This window comes from Nannospalax galili, unplaced genomic scaffold, assembly GCF_000622305.1.
Source record: "Nannospalax galili isolate Female #2095 unplaced genomic scaffold, S.galili_v1.0 scaffold475, whole genome shotgun sequence".
Lineage (NCBI taxonomy): Eukaryota > Metazoa > Chordata > Mammalia > Rodentia > Spalacidae > Nannospalax > Nannospalax galili.
Genome location: NW_008339435.1, coordinates 1,172,103 through 1,196,546, shown reverse-complemented (window position 1 = coordinate 1,196,546; position 24,444 = coordinate 1,172,103). Strand labels below are relative to the sequence as shown.

Sequence of the window (24,444 nt, the reverse complement as noted above, 5' to 3'; positions counted from 1 at the left end):
AGTTACTGGGGCGCGGCCTGACTTGTTTTAAAAGTCTGAAGGATACTTCCGTACTACTGAGGAGTACATGATCAGCACGTGACCATCCTTAAGATACACCCTCGTGGGGGAGGGGAGATTTCCAGGTGCCTTTATAAGCTCTGTAACACCTGCAATAAATGAGTCCCTGCTTGACTAGGCTCCCCATTGCATCTGATTGTCCCCGGTACTGGGGGCGGCATGGGCTGGCAAACGGAGCGCTTACTCATCCCCATCATCACTGCGTGGGGGTCATGGGCTTGAACCCTCCTCAATTGAGCAGATAAGGAATTAAGGTCTAAAATGTAAGTATAAGACAGAGACTAAATTTAAGGCAGAACTTTTGGCACCTGATTAGGTATGAGAAACAAAGAGAAGACAAGACACATTGGAGTCCTTCTTTTCGATGAGGAAATGGCTGGTGATGCCATTAATGAAAACAGAGAACACGGTGGAACAAACAGGCCTTCAGAGAAGATGCTGGGACTATGATAAGGCACAGCTAGGCACATATGTCAGGAGGACATTTGGTTATGTGGGTCTAGGTCTAAAAGAAAAATCTAGGTGTTAACCCCCCTTGAAATCAGAGGGAGGGAGATGACACAGGAGAAAGAGAGGAGTTAAAAGGGGACAGGGTTAGGAACGAAGCCCCAAGAAATATGTTTATGTAGTACTCAGCTAACGTGTTTGGTATTCACTGTGTACCAGTGTAGTGTGTACCTACACTGCAGTGTGCTGGGTGTAGCTACAAAGGTAGATAAAAGGGTCGGTTAAAATAGAAAATACCATTCATCAAATTATTTTTTTAAATTTTACTTACTATTTTTATGTGTATGAGTGTATTGCTTGTATGTATGTAAGTGCACCTGTGTTGTGCAATCCCTGTGGCGGTCAGAAGAGGGTGTCAGATCCCCTGGAACTGGGGTTACGGGTGGCTGTTAGCTGCCATGTGGATGCTGAGAATTGAACTTCAGTCCTCTGTAAGTGCAGCCAGTGCTTTAACCACTGAGCCATCTCTCTAGCCCTGCCCCATCTTTTATTTTTAAAAATTTATTTTTATTTTATGTGTAAATGTGTTTTGCTTCCATGTATGTATGTGTACCACATGCATACCCAGCAACTGTGGAGGCCAGAAGGGGGTGTTGGATCCCCTAGAACCGGAGTTAGACAGTTGTGAGCTGCCATGTGGGTTCTGGGAACAGAACCCTGGTTCTCTGTAAGCGCAACAAGTGCTCTTAACAACTCTAGCCCTATACAAATTTTACAGAGCTATAAATACACACTTTACAAACAAAAAATGGGTAGGGAGAGTTGTTTATGGGGAGTGGTGAGTGAGGATAGATACCGGGATCAAATATAGGCTCTTGTGCTCGGTCTTTAGGCAACTGCCACAGCCCAGCAACAACTTTATTCTGAAAAGGAGGAGAGATTCATTTCTCAGACAAGGTCTTGCTATGTATTACAAGCCGCCTTCAAACTGAAGATCCTCTTTCCTCAGCCTCCCAAGTCCTGGGATTACAGGTGTGTGCCACCATACTTGGCTCTGAGGGCACTTAAAATATAAATGTCACACAAAAATGAGTATTATTTTGGCTTCTGGTTTTTGGGATCTTAAAAAGGGTGTTGCACTTGCTGGTGTATACTTATACCTTCAACTAGAGAGGCAGACACAACACTGAGGCCGACCTGGGGAGACCCTGTCTCAAAAAGAAAACTGGGCCGGGCGTGGTGGCGCATGCCTTTAGTCCCAGCACTTGGGAGGCAGAGGCAGGCGGATCTTTGTGAGTTCAAGGCCAGCCTGGTCTACATAGTGAGTTCAGGTCAGCTGAGACTGCAGGGAGACCCTGTCTCAAAAAGACCGAAAAAAAAAAAATGCATTGTTCCTCTAGAGAAACTGAGAGACCCAGCACCTAGGTCAGCTCGAAACCACCTTTAACTCCAGGAGATCCAACATTTCTGACCTCCTTGGGCACCTGCACTCATGTACAACACAATACACACACACACACACACACACACACACACACACACATGTGCGTGCACACACACAGATTTAAAATAAAATAAATCTTAAAAACAAACTGGCTGGTGAGATGGCTCAGACGCTCTGAGTTCAATCCTAAAGTCTACTCTACATGGTAAAAAGTAGAAGGGGAGAATGACTCCTGACTCCTGCAAGCTGTCCTCTGATTATGGCAAGCGTGTGTGGGCACATGTGTGCATGTACACACACAAATTAATAAATGTAATTTTAAAAAGAAAAAAAAAAAACCCCAACAACTACAAAGCAAAACAACCGCAGAAAGTCTAAAAGGCAAAACACAACATTACTACAACACCGCTATGAAACGTGCTGGAATAGATCCGGAACAGTGTGCCATGGAATCACAGGAAATGCTATTTTAAACAATTCTAGAAGGCATTTCACTTTAGAGACACGTGAAAGGAAATACAGGATGTGGGGTTGAGAAGGATGGAGACAAGGGTATCAGTGACACTAGGGAAAGATATGTTAAAAATTAAATGGCTCACTCAGGAAGCTGAGGCAGGAGGACTACTGTGAGTTCAAAGCCAGCCTGGCTACATAGCAAGACCCTGTCTCAAGAAACCACCACCACCACCACAAGACAGTTAGGTGATCTAATTAAAGTAAGCCACCAGGGGCTGGAGATACAGTTGAGTTACAGAGCATTTACCTAACATGTTGGCTAAATTCTGGGTCCAATCCCCAGCACCAGGGGGAAAAGCCATTAGAAATTACAGGTAACGTCAGCAGGTGAAATTAAGGAATGTGGCAGAAACAAAAGCCAAATGAGAGATGGCAGGAAACAGGCAAGTACAAATGACCTTTAACTATCTGAGCATAGAGATGAGATGGGACTCAGTTTTCCCGTTATCCTCCCAGGCCATTTGAAAGCACGTACATACATTTAGGTGTGTGTATAAAACCTGATTACAGAGATACTATTCTGTAAGACTCTTCTGCATCTTTTCAATTACTATCTTAGAGACCTAAGTCAGTACATAGCATATTTTCCCTCTTAAAAATATTGCAAGCTGGGCATGTTAGTACCAGCACTGGAGAGGGTGAGGCAGGAGGATTTCTGTGAATGAGTGAGGCCAGCTGCTTGGGGGTATGGCCTACATAGGGGATTCAAGGCCAGCCTACCACAGACAGTGAAACCCTTTCTCAAAACAAACAAACAAATAAACAAAAACCCCAAAACCCAAAAAACCAAAACCCAAACAACACCCTGGAATATTCTACTTCAAGGTGCATGGGTTTATGTGCCATGCTGTACTGATGCATAGTTGCTTTTTTCACAATGCTGCGATGAGCATGCCTGTATGTATGTGAGAGAACAGTTTTGTAGGGGAGATATTTCTATGCTTTTTCTTTTAAAAAGTTATTTATTAATTATTATTATGTGTTTATGTGGAGGTCAGAGGACAACTTTGTGGAGCTGGTTCTCTCCTTCCACCTTTATGCAGGTTCTGGGGAGGAAACTCTTGTCACACTGGCATCATCAGGCAGCAAGCATTTTTAACCTGCTGAGCCATCTCGCCAGCCCTGCCTTTCTGAAGAAATAATTTTCCATGTAATACAGTTCCCAATTCATTCAATAACTGTCCTCCTTCCATTAAGAGTCTCAGCAAGAGAGTTTCCTTCTATTTCTCCAATTATTTCTACAACTGGCTGAATTGACATGGTATATACAACAGACCACAGACTTTACATAAAACTAGAACTTATAGAGGAGCAACTAGAAATAACTTCTGATTAATCCCAAATCATGAGGCAAACACATGCAAGGAGACAAAATAACAGGAAGTCACAGTAAGAGGAATAAGCCGCTTCCCTTTTTCATGTGTTTTAGTTTCAGGCTGAATAACTACAATGAATTCCCTGGTGTTGTAAGCTCTGAGGTTCCTCCCCAACTGCTGGAGAACCGTGTTCTTGAAGCATCACTTCACAAGCTGAATTCTCCGTCCTTCCTGAAAGGTATAAAAAGGAAGCAAAACAGCAAACTCCCCCAACACACACAAAACCCAGACTCCAGAGGAAGATGTCAGCTAGATGAGGAACTGGCTGTTTTTTTCTGGCACCTGTTAATTACTATTTGACTCCTAAATGCCACAATTTATAATATGAAAGGCACAGAAAACTGTCCAGCAAACAGCTGATACTACATAATTACTTTTAAAAGCTAGCTATTACAGGTGAGGCTCAATGTTTTCATGAACAAAATAAAGAAGATAATCACTTCCCAACATAGTCTTCTTTTCAAAAATATCAATGTACGAACAACCATCTATGCCAACAGTCTCTCCTGTTTCTTGGCTCCTTTCTGCTAGAGCACCCCACTGATGTCCTGTATACCCCTCACCAACTTCCTCCCCTCCTCTGGGCAGATCATGTTAGAGATGCCCTTCCATCTCCAGGGAACCAAGCCAAGGGGAAGGAAGGACAGGCTTTGGGAGATGCACGTCTGGCTTCACCAGTTACAGCTTAGTATTTTTTCTATATTTACTACTTTATAATTTCTTTTTTCACATACAATATCTTGGACAATGTTCCCATCTTATACATAAAGATCATTTTCCCTAATAGCTTCATAGTACCCCACTGTACAATTACATTATAATTTACTTAGCCAGAAGAAACCTACTAACAGATACTAAAGTTGTTTCTAGTGTTTTCGTTTCTACGAATGTTGCTGCTATAAATGTTTAACTTGTACATTTACTTTTAGAGTCCTAAAGACATAAGTAGCATAATGGAATTGCTTTTAGACATATGCATTTTACCTGGGCATGGTGGTAAATGACTTTAATCTTAGCATTCTGGAGGCAGAGCAAAGCTAGCCTGGTCTACATGGCAAGTTCCAGGCCAGTTGGGGCTATAGGGAGACCCTAACTTAAAAAAGAAGAAAAAAGAAAAAAAGAAAGAGGGGCTGGAGAGATGGCTCAGCAGTTAAGAGCACTGGCTGTTCTTGCAGAGGACCCAGGTTCAATCCCCAGCACCCACATGGCTGCCTAACAACTGTCTGTAATCTGATGTCTTCTCTGACCTCCATTGGCATTGAACAATATGAATGCACTTACATATACATAGGCAACACACTCATACACATAAAATAAAAATAAATGGTGGCGCACGCCTTTAGTCCCAGCACTTGGGAGGCAAAGGCAGGTGGATCTCTGAGTTCAAGGCCAGCCTGGTCTACATAGTGAGTTCCAGGAAAGCTGGGGTTATAGAGAGACCCTGTCTCAAAAAGACCAAAAATAAATAAATACATAAAATATTTAAAAAAGAGCAGACACATGCATTTTAAAATTCAACAGATATTGCCAAATTCACTTAATGCATAAAGACAACAATGTAGAAAAGTGCTATATTCTATTAATTTTTCTTAAGTTTTAAAACATTTTATCTCTCTTTTTAAAAATTTTAATTTTATGTGTATGAATGTACCCATGTCATGCAATGCCTGCAGAGGTAAAAAGAGGGTGTCAGATCCCCTCAAACTGGAGTCACGGATGGTTATTAGCTGCCATGCGTGTGCTGGGAATTGAACCCAAGTCCTCTGCAAAAGCAGTCAGTGCTCTTAACCACTGAGCCATCTCTCCAGCCCCACATTTTATCTCTTATAGTCAGGTCCTATAGTTGATTTAGCTAAGCACAGTTAGCCTAAAACCCAGTACTTAGAACTGAAAGATTAGAAGAGCTCCTGTATCTTTGTGTAAAATGGGTTGTGAAATCACTTTCTTAAAGGTGAATCCAAGAGGATATCTGGGTGGAATCATCCTGAAAACTCAGATACTTTACAAAACCTGAACTCTTCTTAAAGGAAGGCACTCGGGGACAGTTTCAGACTCCAGGACTTGGCAAAAACAGATTTGGAATTTCATAAGGAACTCATTTAACTAAACCATGTTACTAAAATCAGGATTTGACAACACAAAATGAAGTGGAATCTAGCCACTATGTGCCAAGTTAGGAAATTAAAATGCGTGCTTTGCACTGGTGTACTAGGGTATAACTCATTAGTGGATCAAGAAATTAGGTAGTGGGGGTCACAATCATCATTTAAAGAAAAACTACACTGAAAAGGAAAATGTAATATAATAAGCCATAGTGTAAATATGACAGCATAGTAAAATGGAAAACTTGCAAATTTTGCTAAAATTTTAGTTTTATTTAATATATGTGCATGGGGGTGTGTACACATCTAGATATGTGTTCTCAATACTGGCAAAAAGTAAAATGTACTTCAGAAAATTTTGAAAGGTATCTCTTTAGATTCTGGCACAATAAAAGGCATTTTTATTTAAAGACTTTGTAGTTCTTTCTTTAAGCTCTGCGATCTTTTCACTGAATAGTCTGAGAGTTGAGGATAGCTTTCAGGCAGATGCTTGAACTATTTCAATTTGGAACAATAATTTGTTAAATGAAATTACTGCTATTAAGAAAAGCTTCTGATCTAAAAGTAATTTGCATACGAGCAGTGTTCTGAAGAATTTTCTTTTTGTTGTTTCTTGTTTTCTGAGACAGGGTCTCATGTCAGGCTGGCCTTGAGCTTGCTATATAACCAAGGCTGGCCTTCATCTCTGAGACTCCTGCTTCCACCTCGTAAGCTGAGATTACAGCTATGCACCATCCCTGGGTCATACTTACTGCCCACCCCTGCATCCCACACGTAGCCCTGGATAGCCTACTCTTGCAGCAGTCCTGCTTCTCTGCTTCCTGAGTGCTAGAACTACAGGTATGAACCACCACATCCAGCAAAGATGTCCCTTAGGCAATATTTCAGATACACAGGAAGGATATTTTAAAAGAAATCACTTATGCTCCAAACAGATCTGAAAAAGCTCATGACAAAGACCAATACCCATTCCTGATAAAAAACAAACAAAAAACAAAAGAAAAACTTCTCAGAAAACTACAAATACAGAGAAATTTCCTCAATCTGATAAGAGCATTTTTGGAAAACCTAAAGTTAACATCATATTTTATAATGAAAGACTGTTTCCTTCCTAGCATCTGGAACAAGATAAGATACCCCTCATCACATCCATTTCACAATGTAATTGCCCTTAATTGTACTTTAAAAGATAAATGAAACTTACTTTAGAACTACTAGAACAATTTCACATGGTTACAGAATACAAAGATCAATTAAAAAACCATTCTAGTTCTGTATAATAGCAATAGACAATCAAATTAAAAAACACCATTTATAATATAAGAACATAAAGTACTTAGGGGATTAATCTGACAAATGACACAAATGACTGCTGAAAACTATAAAGCACTGCTGGGAGAAATGAAAGAAAACCTAAAAAAAAGGTGAGCTATGCCATGTGTATAGACTGGAAAAAAATATTGATAGGAAGCCAATTCTCCCCACAATGGTCTACTGACTCAAGAAACCCCAATCAAAAGATCAGCAACAGTTTTAGAGAAACCAACAAGCTGATTCTAGAAACAACATAGAAATGCAAAGAACTATGAATAAATAAAACTTTCAAAAAGAACACAACTTAACACCCACTCTAAGCCCACAGCAGTTAAGGCAGCAGGTGTTGGCACCAATCAAGTCACAAGGAAGATAGAACAGAGTGTAGAAATAAACCTGCAAAAGTAAGAGTAACTGTGACAAAGCTGTCCGACATCTTTCAACAAATGGCTCTAGATAACTGGATGGCCATACTCATACAGAGAGTCACACATGAATCCTGTGCCACACGTTACACCATATAACAAAAATAACTGAAATATACCACACACCAACATGTAAAACTTTATAAGGCTTATAAGAAAAACAGAAAACGTTTCTGACCTTAGTCTAGGTAGATTTCTTAGCTATGGCAACTGAAAGCAAAATTAGCAACAGAAAAATTTATAAACTGGAACTTCATTAAAACAAAACTTGTTCCTCAAAAGATGTAGCTAAGAGAAAAAATTAAATATAGTTAAACAGCTTTTATTTATTTTTGCTATCTACAAAGGATACACTTTTCTTCTTGGACTAAAATTTGGCTGGCTTTATTTAATATTTGTTTATTGGTTGATTGTTTTTTGACGGGGTCTCACTAGTCACAGTCCGCCTGGAAGTTACCATGTGAATCAGGATGGCCTTGATCTTGGAAATCCACCTGCCTCTGCCTCCTGAGGGCTAGGATTACAGGAGCATGCCACTATAGACCCAATGTTATTTGTTTTTAATTTTAAAAATATTTTATTATTTTTATTTTATGTGTATGAGTGTATTGCCTGCATGTATGTGAGTGCACCTGTGTCATGCAATGCCAGCAGAGGTCAGAAGAGGGCTTCGGATTCCCCTGGAACTGGAGTTAAGGACTGTTGTCAGCTGCTATGTAGGTGCTGGGAATCAAACCCCGGTCCTCTGCAAGAGCAGTCAGGGCTCTTAACTGCTGAGCCATCTCTCCAGCCCCCTTAATTAATTTTTTTAACTGACAAAAATTTAGTATGTATAACATGTTTTGAATTATATACACATCATGTAATGACTAAATCAAGTTAATTAACATGTGCATTATCTTGGATACTTAACAATTTTGTGGTGAGAACACTTAAAATCTACCCCAGTGATTTTCAGATATATAATATACAATACATTGTTATTAAGTACAACAGTTAAGTATATAAAGTGAAGAAAACACATTGTTGAGAGAATGAAATGAACCACACACTAGGAGGAAATATTTGCAAGGCATGATTAGTAACAAACATGAATCTAGATATCTATGAACTCTCAGAACTCAATGAGGAGATGGGGAGAAGGCCCAATGGGTAAGAGTGCTTGTTCAACAAACATGAGGACCTGAGTTAGAATCCCTAGCACTCACATAAAAAGCAGGGCATGTCTGCATGTGCTTGTACCTCCAGTATTAGGAGGCAGAGAGAGGAGGATCCTGAGAACTGGCTAGCCAGCCTAGGTGGGAAAAAAATGGTGAGCTTCCAGTTCACTTTGAGGGAATTTAAGAAGAGCAATAAAGGAAGGCGCCCAGCACCCTGCTCTGGTCTCTGCATGCCCACATGCACAGGCATAGGAACCTGACCATCATGACGGTCTCAGGGCAGTATAGACATTAAAACAGCAATCTGGAACTCAACTGTGATCCAGTTCTCTGGCAGAGACAGAAGAATCTTGAGTTTGAGGCCAATCTGAACTACATGGCAAGACTGTCTCAAAAACAAAAAGACGAAGGGGTTAGGGTGGAGGAGCTACATAACATACTTTCTGTTCCAAGCCCCAAAGTCACCCTTAACCTTTGCCAGATGTTTCAAATACAAACATTTGGTTATCAGGACAAGGATGGATTAATTCCAAACAACAATTTCCAAAAGACACAAGCACTGTGAACAGCAACAGAGATTTCACTGCAGAGTAAAAACCCTTGGGGCAGAAGAGCTGGCTCAGTGGTTAAGAGCACTGGATGCTCTTGCAGAGGACCTGGTTCAATTCCCAACACCCACATGGCAGCTAATAACTGTCTCTAACTCCAGTTCCAGGGGGATCTGACTCCCTCTTCTGGCCTCTACAGGTTTTGCATGACACAGGTGCACTTACATACATGCAGGCAAAACATTCATGCACATAAAATAAAAATAAATTTAAAATATTTTTTAAAAAGGTCAAACTCTTGTCTTCCTTATGAAGGCTAACACATTGTCAGTACTGTTTGCTTTACTGAATTTAACTTCCTAAATTGGTGGACTTTGTATCTTAGAGTATAATGATAATAACTAACAGTAAACTAGCACTGAGCATCTGGTTTAGTATTTCCTCTCTCAATCCATATAACAATTATAAAATTTGTTTGTGTGTACCTGTTTGTGTGGTTGTATGCACCAAGCATGTGAGTGCAAGTGCATGTGGAGATCAGAGGTCAACACCAGATGTTTTCCTCAACTAGTCTCCATCTTTTTTGAGACAGGGCATCTCATGGAACCTGAAACTCATCGATTCTGCCAGGCTGGCTGGCCAGTGAGTGGGCTCCAGGGATCTGCCTGTCATCCCCCCAGCCCCCAATCTTCCTGCCCCAGTGCTGGAGTTACAGATTCAGGGTCACCTGCCAGGATTCTGGGGATCTAAACTCGGGTCCTTATGCTTGTGTGGAAGGCACTTCACTGACTGAGCCATCGTCCCAGTTCCCAACCATAAAATTTCATAGATATAGCCATATTCAAACCCGTCTGTCTGATTGGAAAGTTCATACTCGTAGGAGCTACATCTAAATGAGGATTTCACAACCCCCCCCCAGAGAGAGAGAGAGAGAGAGAGAGAGAGAGAGAGAGACAGACAGACACTAATTTATTAATTAATATTTTCATAATAAAGGTTGTAAGTGTAAATCTAAAGCCATCATCATTTAATATTTATTTGGTCTAAATAAAGTTCCATTTATTCCCAAATATTTCAGTTTTAATCCAGACAAACTTTTACTAGAGCTTTTTTTGAACAAAATGTTTGTGTTAAGAAAACAGTCAGGCGCTTCTGGGAACTTGCTCATACGAACTTACGGCAACAGTGACAGCAGCACACGACCCAGGCAAACTGAAACAGCCAGCACAGAACTGGGGAAACTGGCAGGAAGCCCTAACCTTACCTGAAGAACTGATCACTGCTGGGTGAGGAGAGCTGGTTTTCTTTAAGGGAGTGACACCAGATAGGCTAAACAGGCTCCAGCAGATGAACTCACACTGAGGGACATCTGTGTACACAAACTTGATAGGCCTTAACATATATGACAGAATGCATGAAATCTTGTGGGTGGGCTGGGGAGGTATCTAAATATGATTAAGATGTATTGTATAAAACCTACAAAAATTCAATAGAAAATATACATTGGAAAAAATGTTTACGTGAACTTTATCAAAAATCTAAAGTACCCACCCTGTTCCCAAAAGCTCTTCCTTTAAAGCCATCTCTGGCATTTTTGGCCAAAGAATTGTTGGGTCCAAGGTGATGGGTGCTGAACAGTGCTATAATTTGAGTCCTCTTAAGACATCCACAGATTAGTAACCAAGCGAGGAGATAGGTAAGTTTTTAAAACACGCTACCAAGTTTGACAGGCTTATTAGCACAGGACAATGCCTGTGGACTGTTGAGTCAGCTGTGCTTTCCCCATTTCAGACCAGCCTTTATAACAACCTGCTTGCAGTATAAATTCGGCTGCTTTATACTGAACTCGTAGCATTCTTGTAACTTTTATTCTGTTTTGTATGTTGTGACTACCATCCTTTTTATTTCAAGAACATTTTCAGCAAAAGTAAATTATGTATTACCTCAACACAGACCTATTTGTAACACTGAGATTTCTGTTTGTCACTTAAGTTGTTGAAAAAAAATTTCAACCTATTGAATGACATATTACAGTCTCATCCCAAATATATTTCTGATTTTGTCATGTCTGTAACATTTTGCCTGCAAAATTTTCTTGCTTGGTAAATTTTGTAATGGCCATTAGCCAAAACAACAGTGTTCTATTGCATGCTTTAAAGAGTCACACCTGCTTTACGACTGAGGCATCAGTGGAAAGGAATTTAAGCCCCCTCAATTCTACATGAAAGTTATAGTATTTTACCACTGATAACCATATGAAAAGTTAATAGAATGCTTTAAAATCAAATGACATCAATAAATACAGAGCAGATTCTATCTGGATACAGCTAAGCATGGCTTTGCATCAGCTGGAAGGCATGTGGAGATAATGCAGAATATGTCCAGCATGGCATGGAAGATTAAAAACAAACTATCTGCTCTCCATTTTATTAACTGTCAAATCTATTTTCCAGATTTTTAAATGGCTGATGATTCAAGTTCCTGAGTCCCCTCTGGAGCAGTCTCAAGACACTCAGCAGGCCATTTTCTAGATCTGTGTGGAATCAATGAGCCAAGACTTTCCTGCTGAACTGTGCTGTTCTACCCCGGCTTCTCTGGGACAGCTTATGAGCAGTGCTCTTCTGCTCTCTGCAGAGCCGATTCCTACAGCGCTCTCGCTCAGAGAAATGAATGTGTGGGACTTCCTCACAAAGAATGTCTTTCTCTGACATGGTATCTTCTAAAATAGAAAATCACTTTTAGGTAAGGCTCAACTGGGACCAAATACAGTATAGATGTCTCTAGCAATTATTCAACTATAAAGGCCGAATCACAGAAAACCTGGCTTTCACAGTTCTGTACCAAACACGCTTCGGCTACAACAGGAGAGCAAGAAGGATTTTTTTGTGGGTGGGAGGAGAACAAGAAGGGGAGACTATAGGACGGTGGAGTGCCATCTGGAACTTTGCAGAAATTCTGGAAAATGAGTGACACTCTTATAATTCCAACTCTTTAGGTAGGATCCACTTTACAAACTATGGGAGCCTTATAATACATCCCTAAAAAAGCAAAACCTTCGCCAGTGTGCCCTACTAGCCATTAGGGAAGCAACAAGTAGACATAGGGTTTTGTTCATAGACACATGACTAATGAATAGATTTTGCATGTGTGTGTGTGGGGGGGGTACTATTTTAAAGGTAAGTAGAAAAAATCACAAAACAATTTTTTTTTTTTCTCAAAAGCCAACATAAGAAAGACCAATCAAAGTTGTTTAGGACAAAGACAAAAACCTTTTCAGGTCACTAAGTATGAGTTAGGAACTAATAATAATTAAGAAAATGATTAAACTTTCATGTTAGTCCAAATAGTCCAACAGGTGTATGTTATTAAGCAAAAAAGCTGTAAGGCAATGTCAGTATTATTACGGAACCCTAACAAACAACTAACAAAACAATAAAAAAACCCACAAATTAAGTGAGATTTCATTTTTACTTAAGAAACTTGACATGGCAGTTGCTTTTCTCTAAGGACTGAACTGACCTTAAACCCAGCTGCCAACAACTGGTCTAACAACAGATGGTTCAAAGGCGTGTCAGTTGTAGTGGAATTACTCATGTCACCTAAACTGAATAGGGGTTAAGCCTCAGCAACTTTATCACCTATAGATCATATGCAGACTCAATCCAACACTTGTGCCTGGTTCTGAATGGGATCGTCTATTAAAATGCTCCCTTAATTACAGCTCTTGCTCTTTCAACTTTCCAAATGATTCCTACAATAAAACTGGACTCAAGTACAAAATCTTTGTTACAAAAACATGTCCAACAATCAGCTGAAAATCTGTTAACATTAAGAAGGCGGCATGTGGCAGAACACCTAAGAATAGTCTTCAGTGATTTGAAACTTCAGCTCGAAGTACTGTGACAGTCTTAAAGCAATACGTCACAATGGCACAGTCATTTTATTTGTTCAATAAATATTTGATGCTGGGGTGTAGCTTAGTGACTAAGCAAGTACTTAGCATGTCAATGGCCCTGAGTTAAATTGTCAACAACTAAAAATAACAACAAATATTTATCAAGCATCTATATGGCAGATGCTATGTTAAGATTGGGATAGAATAAACAGCAAAATGGACACAGAAAGCAGCAGAGATCTGCACAGTTTCAAAGGCTGGGGAAAATATTAAAGCAAAAATGAGGTCATGTGCTGATTTTTTTCATTCCATGCACCATTTCCCACCCCATCCCAATTGAGGGGATTAAGGCAGATGAGAACTGGGGGAAGAAGACAGAGTAACAGGAGCAAGTGAAGCGAAGGTTAGGAAAGAGCGCGAACCTTTCTTTTTATTTTTTCCTCCTTATTAGATAAATACAGGATAAGAAATGGGAAGGTGTCTGAAGGCATATTTAATTAGAAGTATCAGCTCGTTATTCAACATGAAAAGATACTAATATCTCTCTAAATCTAACAGCTATGGGAATAACAGGTTTAGATTTCTTTGGTTTGAGACAGGGTCTTGCTATGTGGCCCTGGCTAATCTAGAACATGCTGTATAGGCTAGGCTGGGCTTCAATTTGTGGAGATACTCCTGGCTCTGCCTCCTAAGTGCTGGCATTACAAGTGTGCATCACCATACTTGGCCTAGATTTTATTTTATTTTTAAATCATGATTATAGTTTCAGAGTAATCCACAAAAAGAATAAAGGAAGCTGGGCTGCATTCACAGGCCAGTTATCCACATATTTGAGGTAGAGACAGGAGGACCATGAATTTGAGGCCAGTCTGAGCTATACACCAAGTGTAATGGCAGCTGGGCTACGATTGGTGAGACTCTGTCTCAAAAAAATTACTAAAGGATCAGACGCAAATCAGTATGGAAAGCAAAAAAGAAGAGAAAATTAAGAAACATAAGAAAGTTTTTATATGAACTCTTACAGAATTACTAAAGAACAGTAAAAGGGTTTTTGTATGAACTCTTACTGAGTTATAACTGTTGGCTGCTTAGGAAATCCCTGATTCTCTGTTTTCCAGCCCAAGGGCAGAAGAATGATTTCTGCTGTTATTAAACAACAAACAAACGAACAAACAAATGTCAGCAACAACAACAAAAACTGGACCTAGTAGTAGTACAGGCCCAACATGGAGGAGGGGGAGGCAAGAAGGGCGTGCAAGGCCAGCCTGGATTAGATAATGAGTTCAAGGCCACTTGCTCTATGCAGCAAGACCCTGACCCAAAAAATGATACCAAACAAAACCCCAAACTTCAGGACTGAGGATGTCATTCAGTGGCAGAGCTCTTGCCTAGCATGTGCAAAGCCCTGGGTTTGATATCCAGCACCACAAAACAAACAAAAACTAATTGACCCCTCAACAACTAAAATCAACAAATCAGCTTCATATGAATACATACAAAATAGTAATACAAATACCCCTCTTATTGAATAAAGAACTAAGAACTTTTAAAAGTATAGTAGACCACTTCATAAACCTTGTTTATTAAGGGAACTTTGAGATGTACATCAATATAACCTCTTAAAAGAAAACTTCTAGATTCTCATATTCCTGGAAATTGTAAGCAAACATTATACACAGTAAACACCTATTGACTCACTGATTGAGTCAATATACTACTGACGAGAACACTAAGTATAAAAAGCCTAAGAACAAAATGTTATGGAACAGTTCTTTCCCGAGTGATGCTGCCTAAAAGGCAAACCACCTTATCACACTTTCTTTCTATGATGAGCTTAATGTCAGTTTTAGAGCACACAAAACAGACTGAAAGTGTAACCCTGATGCTGGTGAGTTAACTTTGCAGGTATTTCCTAAGCTTTATTCATTTGGAGACTGTTTATACATAGTTAAAGTCACAATATATTATTACTTTAATACTTTTATTTCAGTAACCTAACTTTATATTAGCCCAAACTGAGCTCTGTGCTAAACACTGATATATTTTTATACATATTTAAAAATATATAATTATCAAAATTTAAAAAAAAAGAAAGCTCTTCTGTATTTACTTCTCTGCACTTTGCAGGGACCAATCTCTCTTCAGCATGTTCAAATTCCACTGTTTTGGTTGTTTTCCTTTGTCTTCTGGGAGGATCGTTTGCCTATCACTCAACAGACACTCTTGAAAAAAAGAGTCTTTCCTTTTTCTATCCAAACATGCTCAAGAGACAAAGGGGAAAACCTTGGGCAAGTGCAGAGCTCGTGACATGAGAGGAACTGTGCCCGCTTATATTTTTTGTGAGACTGTACACCTTCTGCCCTCATTGACATACAACTTCTCCCATTCTTTGCATTAACAGGTAAACAATGGAGGAATTCTTAATTGTGTTCAGGGAATCCATAGACAGCTTCATGGAAGCTGGTTTGATATACTATTTGGTTTCCTGAATAGTATATCCTGAACTTTGGTCTATTAACGTATATACATTTTTCATAAAGTAGGTCTCAACAAGTTCTGAAAGGGGTCAGCATTTAAAAATAGCCAAGGCACATTAAAAGCATAAAGGTCAAAGTCTAGAAACCTGGTAGAGACTAAGGGAACTATTCTGATGGCAGAAAAACTTTACCAATGTCCCTAAAATCTTACTGTATAGGTGGCTGTCTACAGCAACTATCAATAGGTTCCCTACAACTTCAAGGACCACAACACTACCCACTTAAACATTAATTCATAACAAAATAAATTACTAGTAATAAACTAGTGAAGGGACTATGATCTCTGCCCACCCCATACCTTCAGAGCTTCTATAACGAGGTCTCTGGCTTCAAGCTCTCCTTCAAGAATACTGAATAGTGTCAGGAGTTCAGGCTTGCTGAGCTTTTCCAGATTCATCCTGAAAGTCTAAAACAGAAACAATAATCAATTGCCAGAAGAAGAGTTAGTTCTACACAAGTGAAAGAAAAACAGTGCCACAGAGAAGAACAAAACTGACAGTATGCAATGCTTGAGAAAGAATGGCTACAGTTAGAAACAATGAAGTTTCTGACTTCAACACAAACTGAGCATGAAGAGAAAAAGAAAATCCAGTGTCAATTACTGACTTCACAAAGATCAATTATTCATCATCTTTTTTCCAGGCATGTTTACCGCACGGTCTCAAGAAAGAATCAGCAATCTTGTTTACTAGAAATTCAGGTATAGTTGGGCTACCCTGAATACTATTTTACTAAATTCAAAAACTGCACATAAAACATTCTGGCATCTTTTTTGCTATTGGGTGAAATGAAATTTGAACAAAGTCAGTGGTTGGTACAGAGTATTTTTCTTTTAAACTGTCTTTGATAGAGAACAAGTACCACAAAGTTTATGTCTTTTAGTCAGATTCAAATGCAAATAGGCATTTGTGTGTTTTGAGACAGGATCTTCCTATCTATCCTGGCTGGCCTAAAATTCACTATGTAGTCCAGGCTGACTGTGAACTCCCATTTCTTTCCCCGAGTCTCCGAGTGCTAGGATTACAGGTGCGAGCTAGTATGCTTGGTTATAAATATGCTTTTAAAGTATTTCTTTTTGGAGGTGGGGGCAGGGTCTCTCTGTAGCTCCAGCTGGCCTGGAACTCCCTATGTAGACAAGGCTGGCCTTGACCTCACAGAGATCTGCCTGCCTCTACCTCCCGAGTGCTAGGATTGGGGGCATGCGCCACAACTCCTGGCCTTAAATGATTTCTTAAATTATACTGTTTAAATATATTAATTGCCCAGGCTACTACAAGTTTAATTTATTATGACTTTTTGAAATATGGCCTCAACTATGTAGTCCGGGCTGGCCTGGAACTTTTATGTAGATTAAGCTGGCCTTAAACTTGTGGCGATTCCCTACCTTTGCTCTCTGTGTGCCATGACATGGGCCACCAGTTTTTTTCTTTTCTTTTTTAACTTGGTGTACAGTCAAGTATGTCTGATTCACTCCCCATGTAGTTCCCTTCCTTCTCTCAATCTCCCTTCTACGAATTCCATGTCACATGTGTGTGCATGTATGATTTTAAGTATCTATGTAAAATCTAGGATCCACATGAAGGAAAACATGTACTTGTTTGAGTTATTGCACTTATATGATGCTCTCTAGTTACATCCATTCTTCTGCAAATGATGTAACAGCATCTTTATGGCTGGATGAAATGCCACTGTGCATACACATTTTCTTTATCTGCCATCTGTTTGCAGAGGCAGCGAGGCTGATTCTACAATCTGCTACTGTGAATAGTGCCACAGTAAACACAGATGTGCAGTGTCAGCTGTACCTTGACTCAGTACTCTGGATACATATCCAGGAATGGTATAGCAGGGTCATTTGGTAATCCTATCTTTAGTTTTCTGAGGAACTTATACACTGGTTTCCATAGTGACTTGACCAGTTTATATTCCTACAAGCAGGGTATAACCAAGCCTTCCCTCCCCTAAACCTCACCAGCATTTGTTTTAATTATCTCTCTTCTCTGTCTATGGTGCGCTCTCTCCCCCCCTTCTCCGTCAGACCCCCTCCCTCAAGTCTCCTGATGTAGCTGTGGCTGGTACTGAATTTGCACGATCGTCCTGTTTCTGCCTCCCAAGTGCTGGGATTACAGGTATACAACAACATTCTGTGTAATTATTTGTTTCACTAATGAAGTCATTCTAATTGGAGTAAGATGTAGTTTTGACTTCAATTTCTCTGGTTGCTAAGGATGTTACACATTTTTTAATGTTTATTGGCCATGCAATTACAATTAGTTTTTTGATAAGAATCTGTTTGTTTCATTAGCTCATTTATTTTTCCCTTTTATTGAATTCTTGTGAATTTTGATACAACATATTTTGATCCCCTCTCATATCTGCACCCTTCTCTTACTAACATCCCACCAAATTTCCTATAATCTAATGTATCTATAAAGGTAATTGTGCTGGATAGCTTTAGTGTCAACTTGACACACCTGGGTTGAGGGAGCCTCAATCGAAGAATTGCCTCTATTGGACTGGCCTGTGGCCATGTCTGAGGGGCATCTTCTTGATGAGTGATGTGGGAGGGCCCAGCCCACTGTGGGTGGTGCCACCCCTGGGCAGGTGGGCCTGTGTTGCATACGAAAGCAGGCTGAGCAGGAGCCAAGGGAGCAAGCCTGTAAGCAGCATTCCTCCATGGCCTGTGCTCCAGCTCCTGCCTCCAAGTTCCTGCCCTGAGTTCCTACCTTGGGCTCCCTGATGAACTGCGTGCGACCTGGGAGATGTAAGACAAATAAACCCTTTCCTCCCCAAGTTGGTACTGGTCAGAGTGTTTTGTCACAGCAATGAAGAACAAACTAAGACAGTAATGTATCTATAAAGTCAGGTTTGCATCCTCAAATGCTCTTTGGTGTGGGTTCATTCACTGGAACCTGGTTATCCTACCAAGAGTCTCACTCTTAAAAGAGACTAAATCGTCCCTTCCCAGCAGCCATTGGTTGCCAATAGTTCCACAAGTAGGGTTGAGGTTTCTTACTTTCACATCTATGCTGGGATAGTTTATTCACTGATTAGGGGCTTTTGTTAGTTTCATGAGTGTTTTTAATTTTTTTCACTTTTTTTTTGTTTTGTTTTTGTCTTTTCCTTTGAGACAGGGTCTCCCTGTAGACCCGGCTGGCCTTGAACTCAGAGAGGTAATAATCTACCTGCCTCTGCTTCCCAGTGAACTCAGAGAGGTAATAATCTACCTGCCTCTGCTTCCCAGTGCTGGTATTAAAAGCATGTACCGCCACCATGCCTGGCTATATTTATGTATTTATTTTTAATATTTTTATGTGTATGAGCATATTGCCTGCATGTATATAGGTGCATTCGTGTCATGCAATGCCTGTGGAGGTCAGAAGAGGGCATCATATGCCCTGGAACTGGAGTTATGGACGGTTGTTAGTTGTCATGTGGGTGCTGGGAATTGAACCCCAGTCCTCTGCAAGAACAGCCAATGCTCTTAACCACGGAGTCATATCTCCAGCCCCACATTTCTGCATTCATTCATTCATTCATTCATTCATTCGTGTGTGTACACATTCCAGGGATCCAACTCAGGACATTAGGCTAGATGGCAAACTTTTTTTTAATCCCACTGAGTCATCTTGCCAGCCGGAGTTTTTATGTTTTAAGTATTAGTCTTCTGTCAGATATATAGCTAGTGAAGTTTTTCTCACATGCTATAGGCTATCTCTTTACTTGATTGCTTCTTTTGCTATGTAAGTTTTTAATTTTTGTTCAATCCTATTTGTCAGGTCTTCGTTTTATTTCCTGAGTTACTGGACTCCTTTTCAGAAATGCCTACAACTTAAAAGTTTTTTTCTTATTAGTTTCAGGTCTTACATCAAGGTCTTTGATCCATGTCCAGTTGGTTTTACTACAGGGTGAAAGGGTGGGATATAGTTTCATTCTTCTACATGTGGGTGTCTAGTTTTCACCTCACCACTTGGTAAAGAGGCTGTCTTTTCTCCAATCTACCTCTTTGACATTGGGTGGCTACAGCTGTGTTGGCTCATATCTGGGTCCTCTATTCTGTTCCATTGATCTGTATGTCTGTTTTGTGCTGGTACCATGCTATTTTTGTCACTGTGGCTTATGGTTTAACTTGAGATCAGATATTGTGATATCTCTATTATTATTCTTCAGGATTGTTTTGGCTATTCAAAGTCTTTTGTACTTCCACTTTTCTTTTCTTTCTTCTTTTTTTTTTTTTGGTCTTTTTGAGACAGGGTATCTCTGCAGCTCCAGCTGGCCTAGAACTCCCTATGTAGACCAGGTTGGCCTTGAACTCATAGGGATCCGCCTGCCTCTCCCTCCCAAGTGCTGGGATTAATGGTGTGCGCCACCCCGCCAGGCATACTTCCATGTGTATTTTAGGATTTTTTTCTATTTCTGTGAAGAATGTCATCAGAGCATCAGAGTTTTGATGGGTACTGCACTGAACCTGTAGACTGCTTCTGGTAAGCAAGTTCTTTTCATGATATCAACTTTGCAACTCATGAGCATGGGAGGTCTGTTTCCATCTTCTAGTGCTTTATTTTCTCTCTTCAGGGTTTTCAACTTTTCACTGTAGAGATCTTTTACTTCCTGTTAGGTTTGCTCCTAGGCATTTCATCACTCATTTTGAAGCTACGTGAACAGAACTCTTGTTCTGATTTCTTTCTCATCACAATTGTCTTTGCTGTATGTGATGGCTACTGATTTTTTAATGCTGATTTTGCAGTCTATCTCTTTGCTCAGAGTGTTTACCAGTTCTAAGAGATTAAAAAAAAATTAATTTGTTATAACAAGTTCACATTTCTGCAAGGATTTGCAGTTTTTGAAATATGTTAAATTGGCACAAACTCAATCCTTTTGGTCATACTAATTTCTCATAACACATATAGGCAAAGATATTCTGCTCTATCACCAATGAAGGAAGGGTCTTCTGGCCAGCAAACATATCAAGATACTTTATAAATTCCACAGGAAAGCAAATACTATTTTCCTTCTTTCACTTTTTATTTGAAAATTGACACTCCCATAGTTTACCTTCAAAGTGAATAACACAGCACGACAGATTCACATACCCATTAGCAAATCCTCACTCTTGAATTTAAATTTGAGGGGGCACCCAGAAAAATTCACCCACTCCTTCTGGGGCTACTTACTGCATTTAAGTGAAGGAGCACATGTGCTTCAACATGTATTAGACTGTGTTCCAGGACATGCTATACAAATCTTCTACCACACAGTATAATATCCTCACTATAAACCCAGCTCTAACTACTAACTTCCTAGTTAGTGAATTTTACAACTAGTGAGTCTTACTTTATTATCAGAGATTTGTGCCATAAGTTACTGAGAAAATTAAAGAAGAAGAAAAACTGATAACCCCAACAAACCTAATAAAGCTGTTTGTCACCCCTGCCTCAAAGCTACATTTAATGAAATGTAAAGAACATAAAGTCTGCCGTTAACGCCAGGTCTCCATCTTCCTAGCCGAGTGACTGGGCAACTTCCCTTTTGTAGCTGTTACTTCAGGAAGATAAGGACTTTGGAAATCTTTACTTGAAGATATCCAGGGCTACTTCAAGGACTACTTTCCTCCTTTTTTTTTGCGGGTAGGGTCTCACTCTAGCTCAGGTTAGGCTAGCCTTGAACTCACAGCAATCTTTCTGCTTCAACCCCTCTGCACAAGATTTTAGGTATGAACCATTATGCTTGACTCAAAGACTTAATTTTTTTTTAAGTTTAATTGAATATTTTGTGTATGTATGTTTGAGTACAAGCACATGTGTGCCACTGCATGCATATGGGGTTAGAGGACAATTCTGGGGAGTCAATTCTCTCCTTTTACCTGTGTTCCAAGGATCAAGCTCAGCAAGCACTTTTACCCAATGAGCCATCTCACTGGCCACAATTTAATATTTTTAAAATTTATTTTATTATTTATTTATTTATGTCTGTGTGTGTATATGCGTGTGAGTATGCATGTGCATGTGAGTACAAGTGCCTGCAGAAGCTAGAAGACTGTCATAACCCCTGGAGCTGGAGCTGGAGTTATAGGCGGTTGTGAGCCACCCAGCAAGCACTCTTAACCTCTGAGCCGCCTCCCTAGCTCCCTGATTTAATTATTAGTAACTACGATTCTTTCATTTTCTAAAAAGAAATCTAAGGAAGACATTGTCAAAGTTCAAGACTTCAGACGCTTGAGGTGCCCTCTGGTAGCTGGGACCACAGACAAAGCCACAGCAGCCAGAAGTGAAGCACAGTAACGAATCTGAACATCAGGTGAGTCAAACTGGCTTCTTACTATGGGATTCATGCCTTTGCTTCCCCCAGAGAGATCACAAGGTACAGGGAATACCCTATCACACTTTTTCCCCTGCTACCATGATGCTAAGAAAAATAACGGGCACACGGAAATACTCCACAAATAGCAACTGAGCAGAGCAAATCACCTGACCGTAAAAGCAACAAGGTAAAATGGTGGAAATAAAAGCTGAAAACAGCCTTTTCTTTGGTTTCATAGCTTTTAACTGTTTCCACTTAGAGATCCAAAAGCAGCAGTGTGATTTAAGTAAAACCTAGCAAACTAGTAACACGTGTAGAATCCCAGTCCCAGCTTTGAAAGAACAGCTAGATGACCTTGAGGAAGAAAGATACTTATGTGCTGCTTCCTTGTCACCTCATAGATAAAATAAATTAGGTAAGCTCGGAAGTCCTTCTTGGTTCCATTCTAAGCTTTGGAGTTAAAAATCACATATTCCTGGGGCTGGAGAGATGGCTCAGCCATTAAGAGCACTGACTGCTCTTACAGAGGACCTGGGTTTGATGCCCAGCACCTACATGATGGCTACAAACTGCCTGTAACCCCAGTTCCAGAGAAATCCTCAGCTCTCTTCTGACCTCCATGGCACTGCACGACACAGGGGCACTCATACACATGCAGGCAATACATTCATTCATACACATAAAATTAAAAAAAAAAACCTTTAAAAAAAGAATCACACACTCCTAAACAATGAGTGGGTCAAAGGAGAAATTAAGAAACAAATAAAAGAATTCCTAGAATTCAATGAAAAGGACAATACAACACAACACAACCTCTGGAACACTTTAAAAGCAGTCCTAAGAGGGAAGTTTATAGCTCTAAGTACCTACATTAAAAAATTAGAGCCCAAATTAATGACCTAACACTGCAACTCAAGATACTGGTGGAAAGCCAAGAACAAATGAAACCCGAACCCAGCAGAAGAGAATAACAAAAATCAGAGCAGAAATTAATGATATAGGAACAAAGAAAACAATACAAGGAATCAACGAATCTAAGAGCTGGTTCTTTGAAAAGATAAACAAGATAGAAAGACTCGTAGCCCGGTTAACAAGAAGAAAGAAAGAGCAAATCCAAATCAACAAAATCAGAGATGAAAGGGGAAACATCACGACACCCAAAAGATCCAGACCATTATAAGGGAATATTTTTAAAACTTATACGCTACTAAATATGAAAATCTAAAAGAAATGGATGGATACCTAAAATCCTGGGAACCATGAAAGTTAAACCAAGAAGAGATCAACAATTTAAATAGACCCATAATATACAAGGAAATCGAAACAGTAATACAAAGCCTCCCAACTAAAAGAAGCCTGGGCCCAGATGGATTTACAGCAGAATTCTAGAAGATATTTAAAGAAGACCTCCAACCAATACTACTTAAATTATTTAAAACTATAGAAATAGGGGGAGAACTCCCAAATTCCTTCTATGAAGCCAGTATCATTCTAATACCCAAACCAGGTAAAGACACAACCGAAAAAGAAAACTATAGACCCATATCCTTAATGAACATAGATGCAAAAATTCTCAACAAAATACTTGCAAACCTCATACAGATGTACATCAAAACGATCACTCATCATGATCAAGTAGGCTTTATTCCAGAGATGCAGGGATGGTTCAATATATATAACTCAATAAATGTCATTAATCATATAAATAGACTCAAAGACAAAAACCACATTGTCATCTCAATAGATGTAGAAAAGGCTTTTGACAAAATTCAGCATGGATTTATATTCAAAGTCCTGGAGGGAACTGGACTATAGGGAATATACCTCAACATAATTAAAGCTACATACATACAACATAATTACAGCCAACATCATTTTAAATGGAGAAAAACTGGAAGCATTCCTAATAAAATCAGGAACCAGACAAGGATGTCCACTATCTCCACTCCTTTTCAATACAGTGCTTGAAACTCTTGCTAGAGCAATAAGACAGGAGAAGGAAATTAAAGGAGTACTAATTGGAAAAGAAGAGATCAGACTATTATTTTTTGCAGATGATATGATACTATACCTAAGAGATCCCAAAAGTTCCACCAGAAAAGTCCTAGAACTGATCAATACTTTCAGTATAGTGGCAGGTTATAAAATCATTCTACAAAAACCAGTAGCCTTTCTATATACTGATAACAAGCAATTGAAGAAACAGTACAGGGAAATGTTCTCATTCACAATTGCTGGAAAAAAAAATCTTGGAATAAATTTGATCAAAGACACCAAAGATCTCTACAATGAAAATTTTAAATCATTAAAGAAATAGATT

General features: G+C 39.6%; 1 protein-coding gene across 1 annotated transcript in view; it reads right to left on the bottom strand.

Annotated features, from left to right (window-relative positions):
• Positions 1-24,444, bottom strand: part of Cttnbp2nl (CTTNBP2 N-terminal like) — a 71,258-nt gene that overhangs the window by 29,715 nt on the left and 17,099 nt on the right. The window contains exon 3 of the mRNA XM_008833961.3: positions 16,123-16,230. Coding sequence (XP_008832183.1) covers positions 16,123-16,221 — 99 coding nt within the window. The 5' untranslated portion in view covers positions 16,222-16,230. The remainder of the gene's footprint in view (positions 1-16,122; positions 16,231-24,444) is intronic.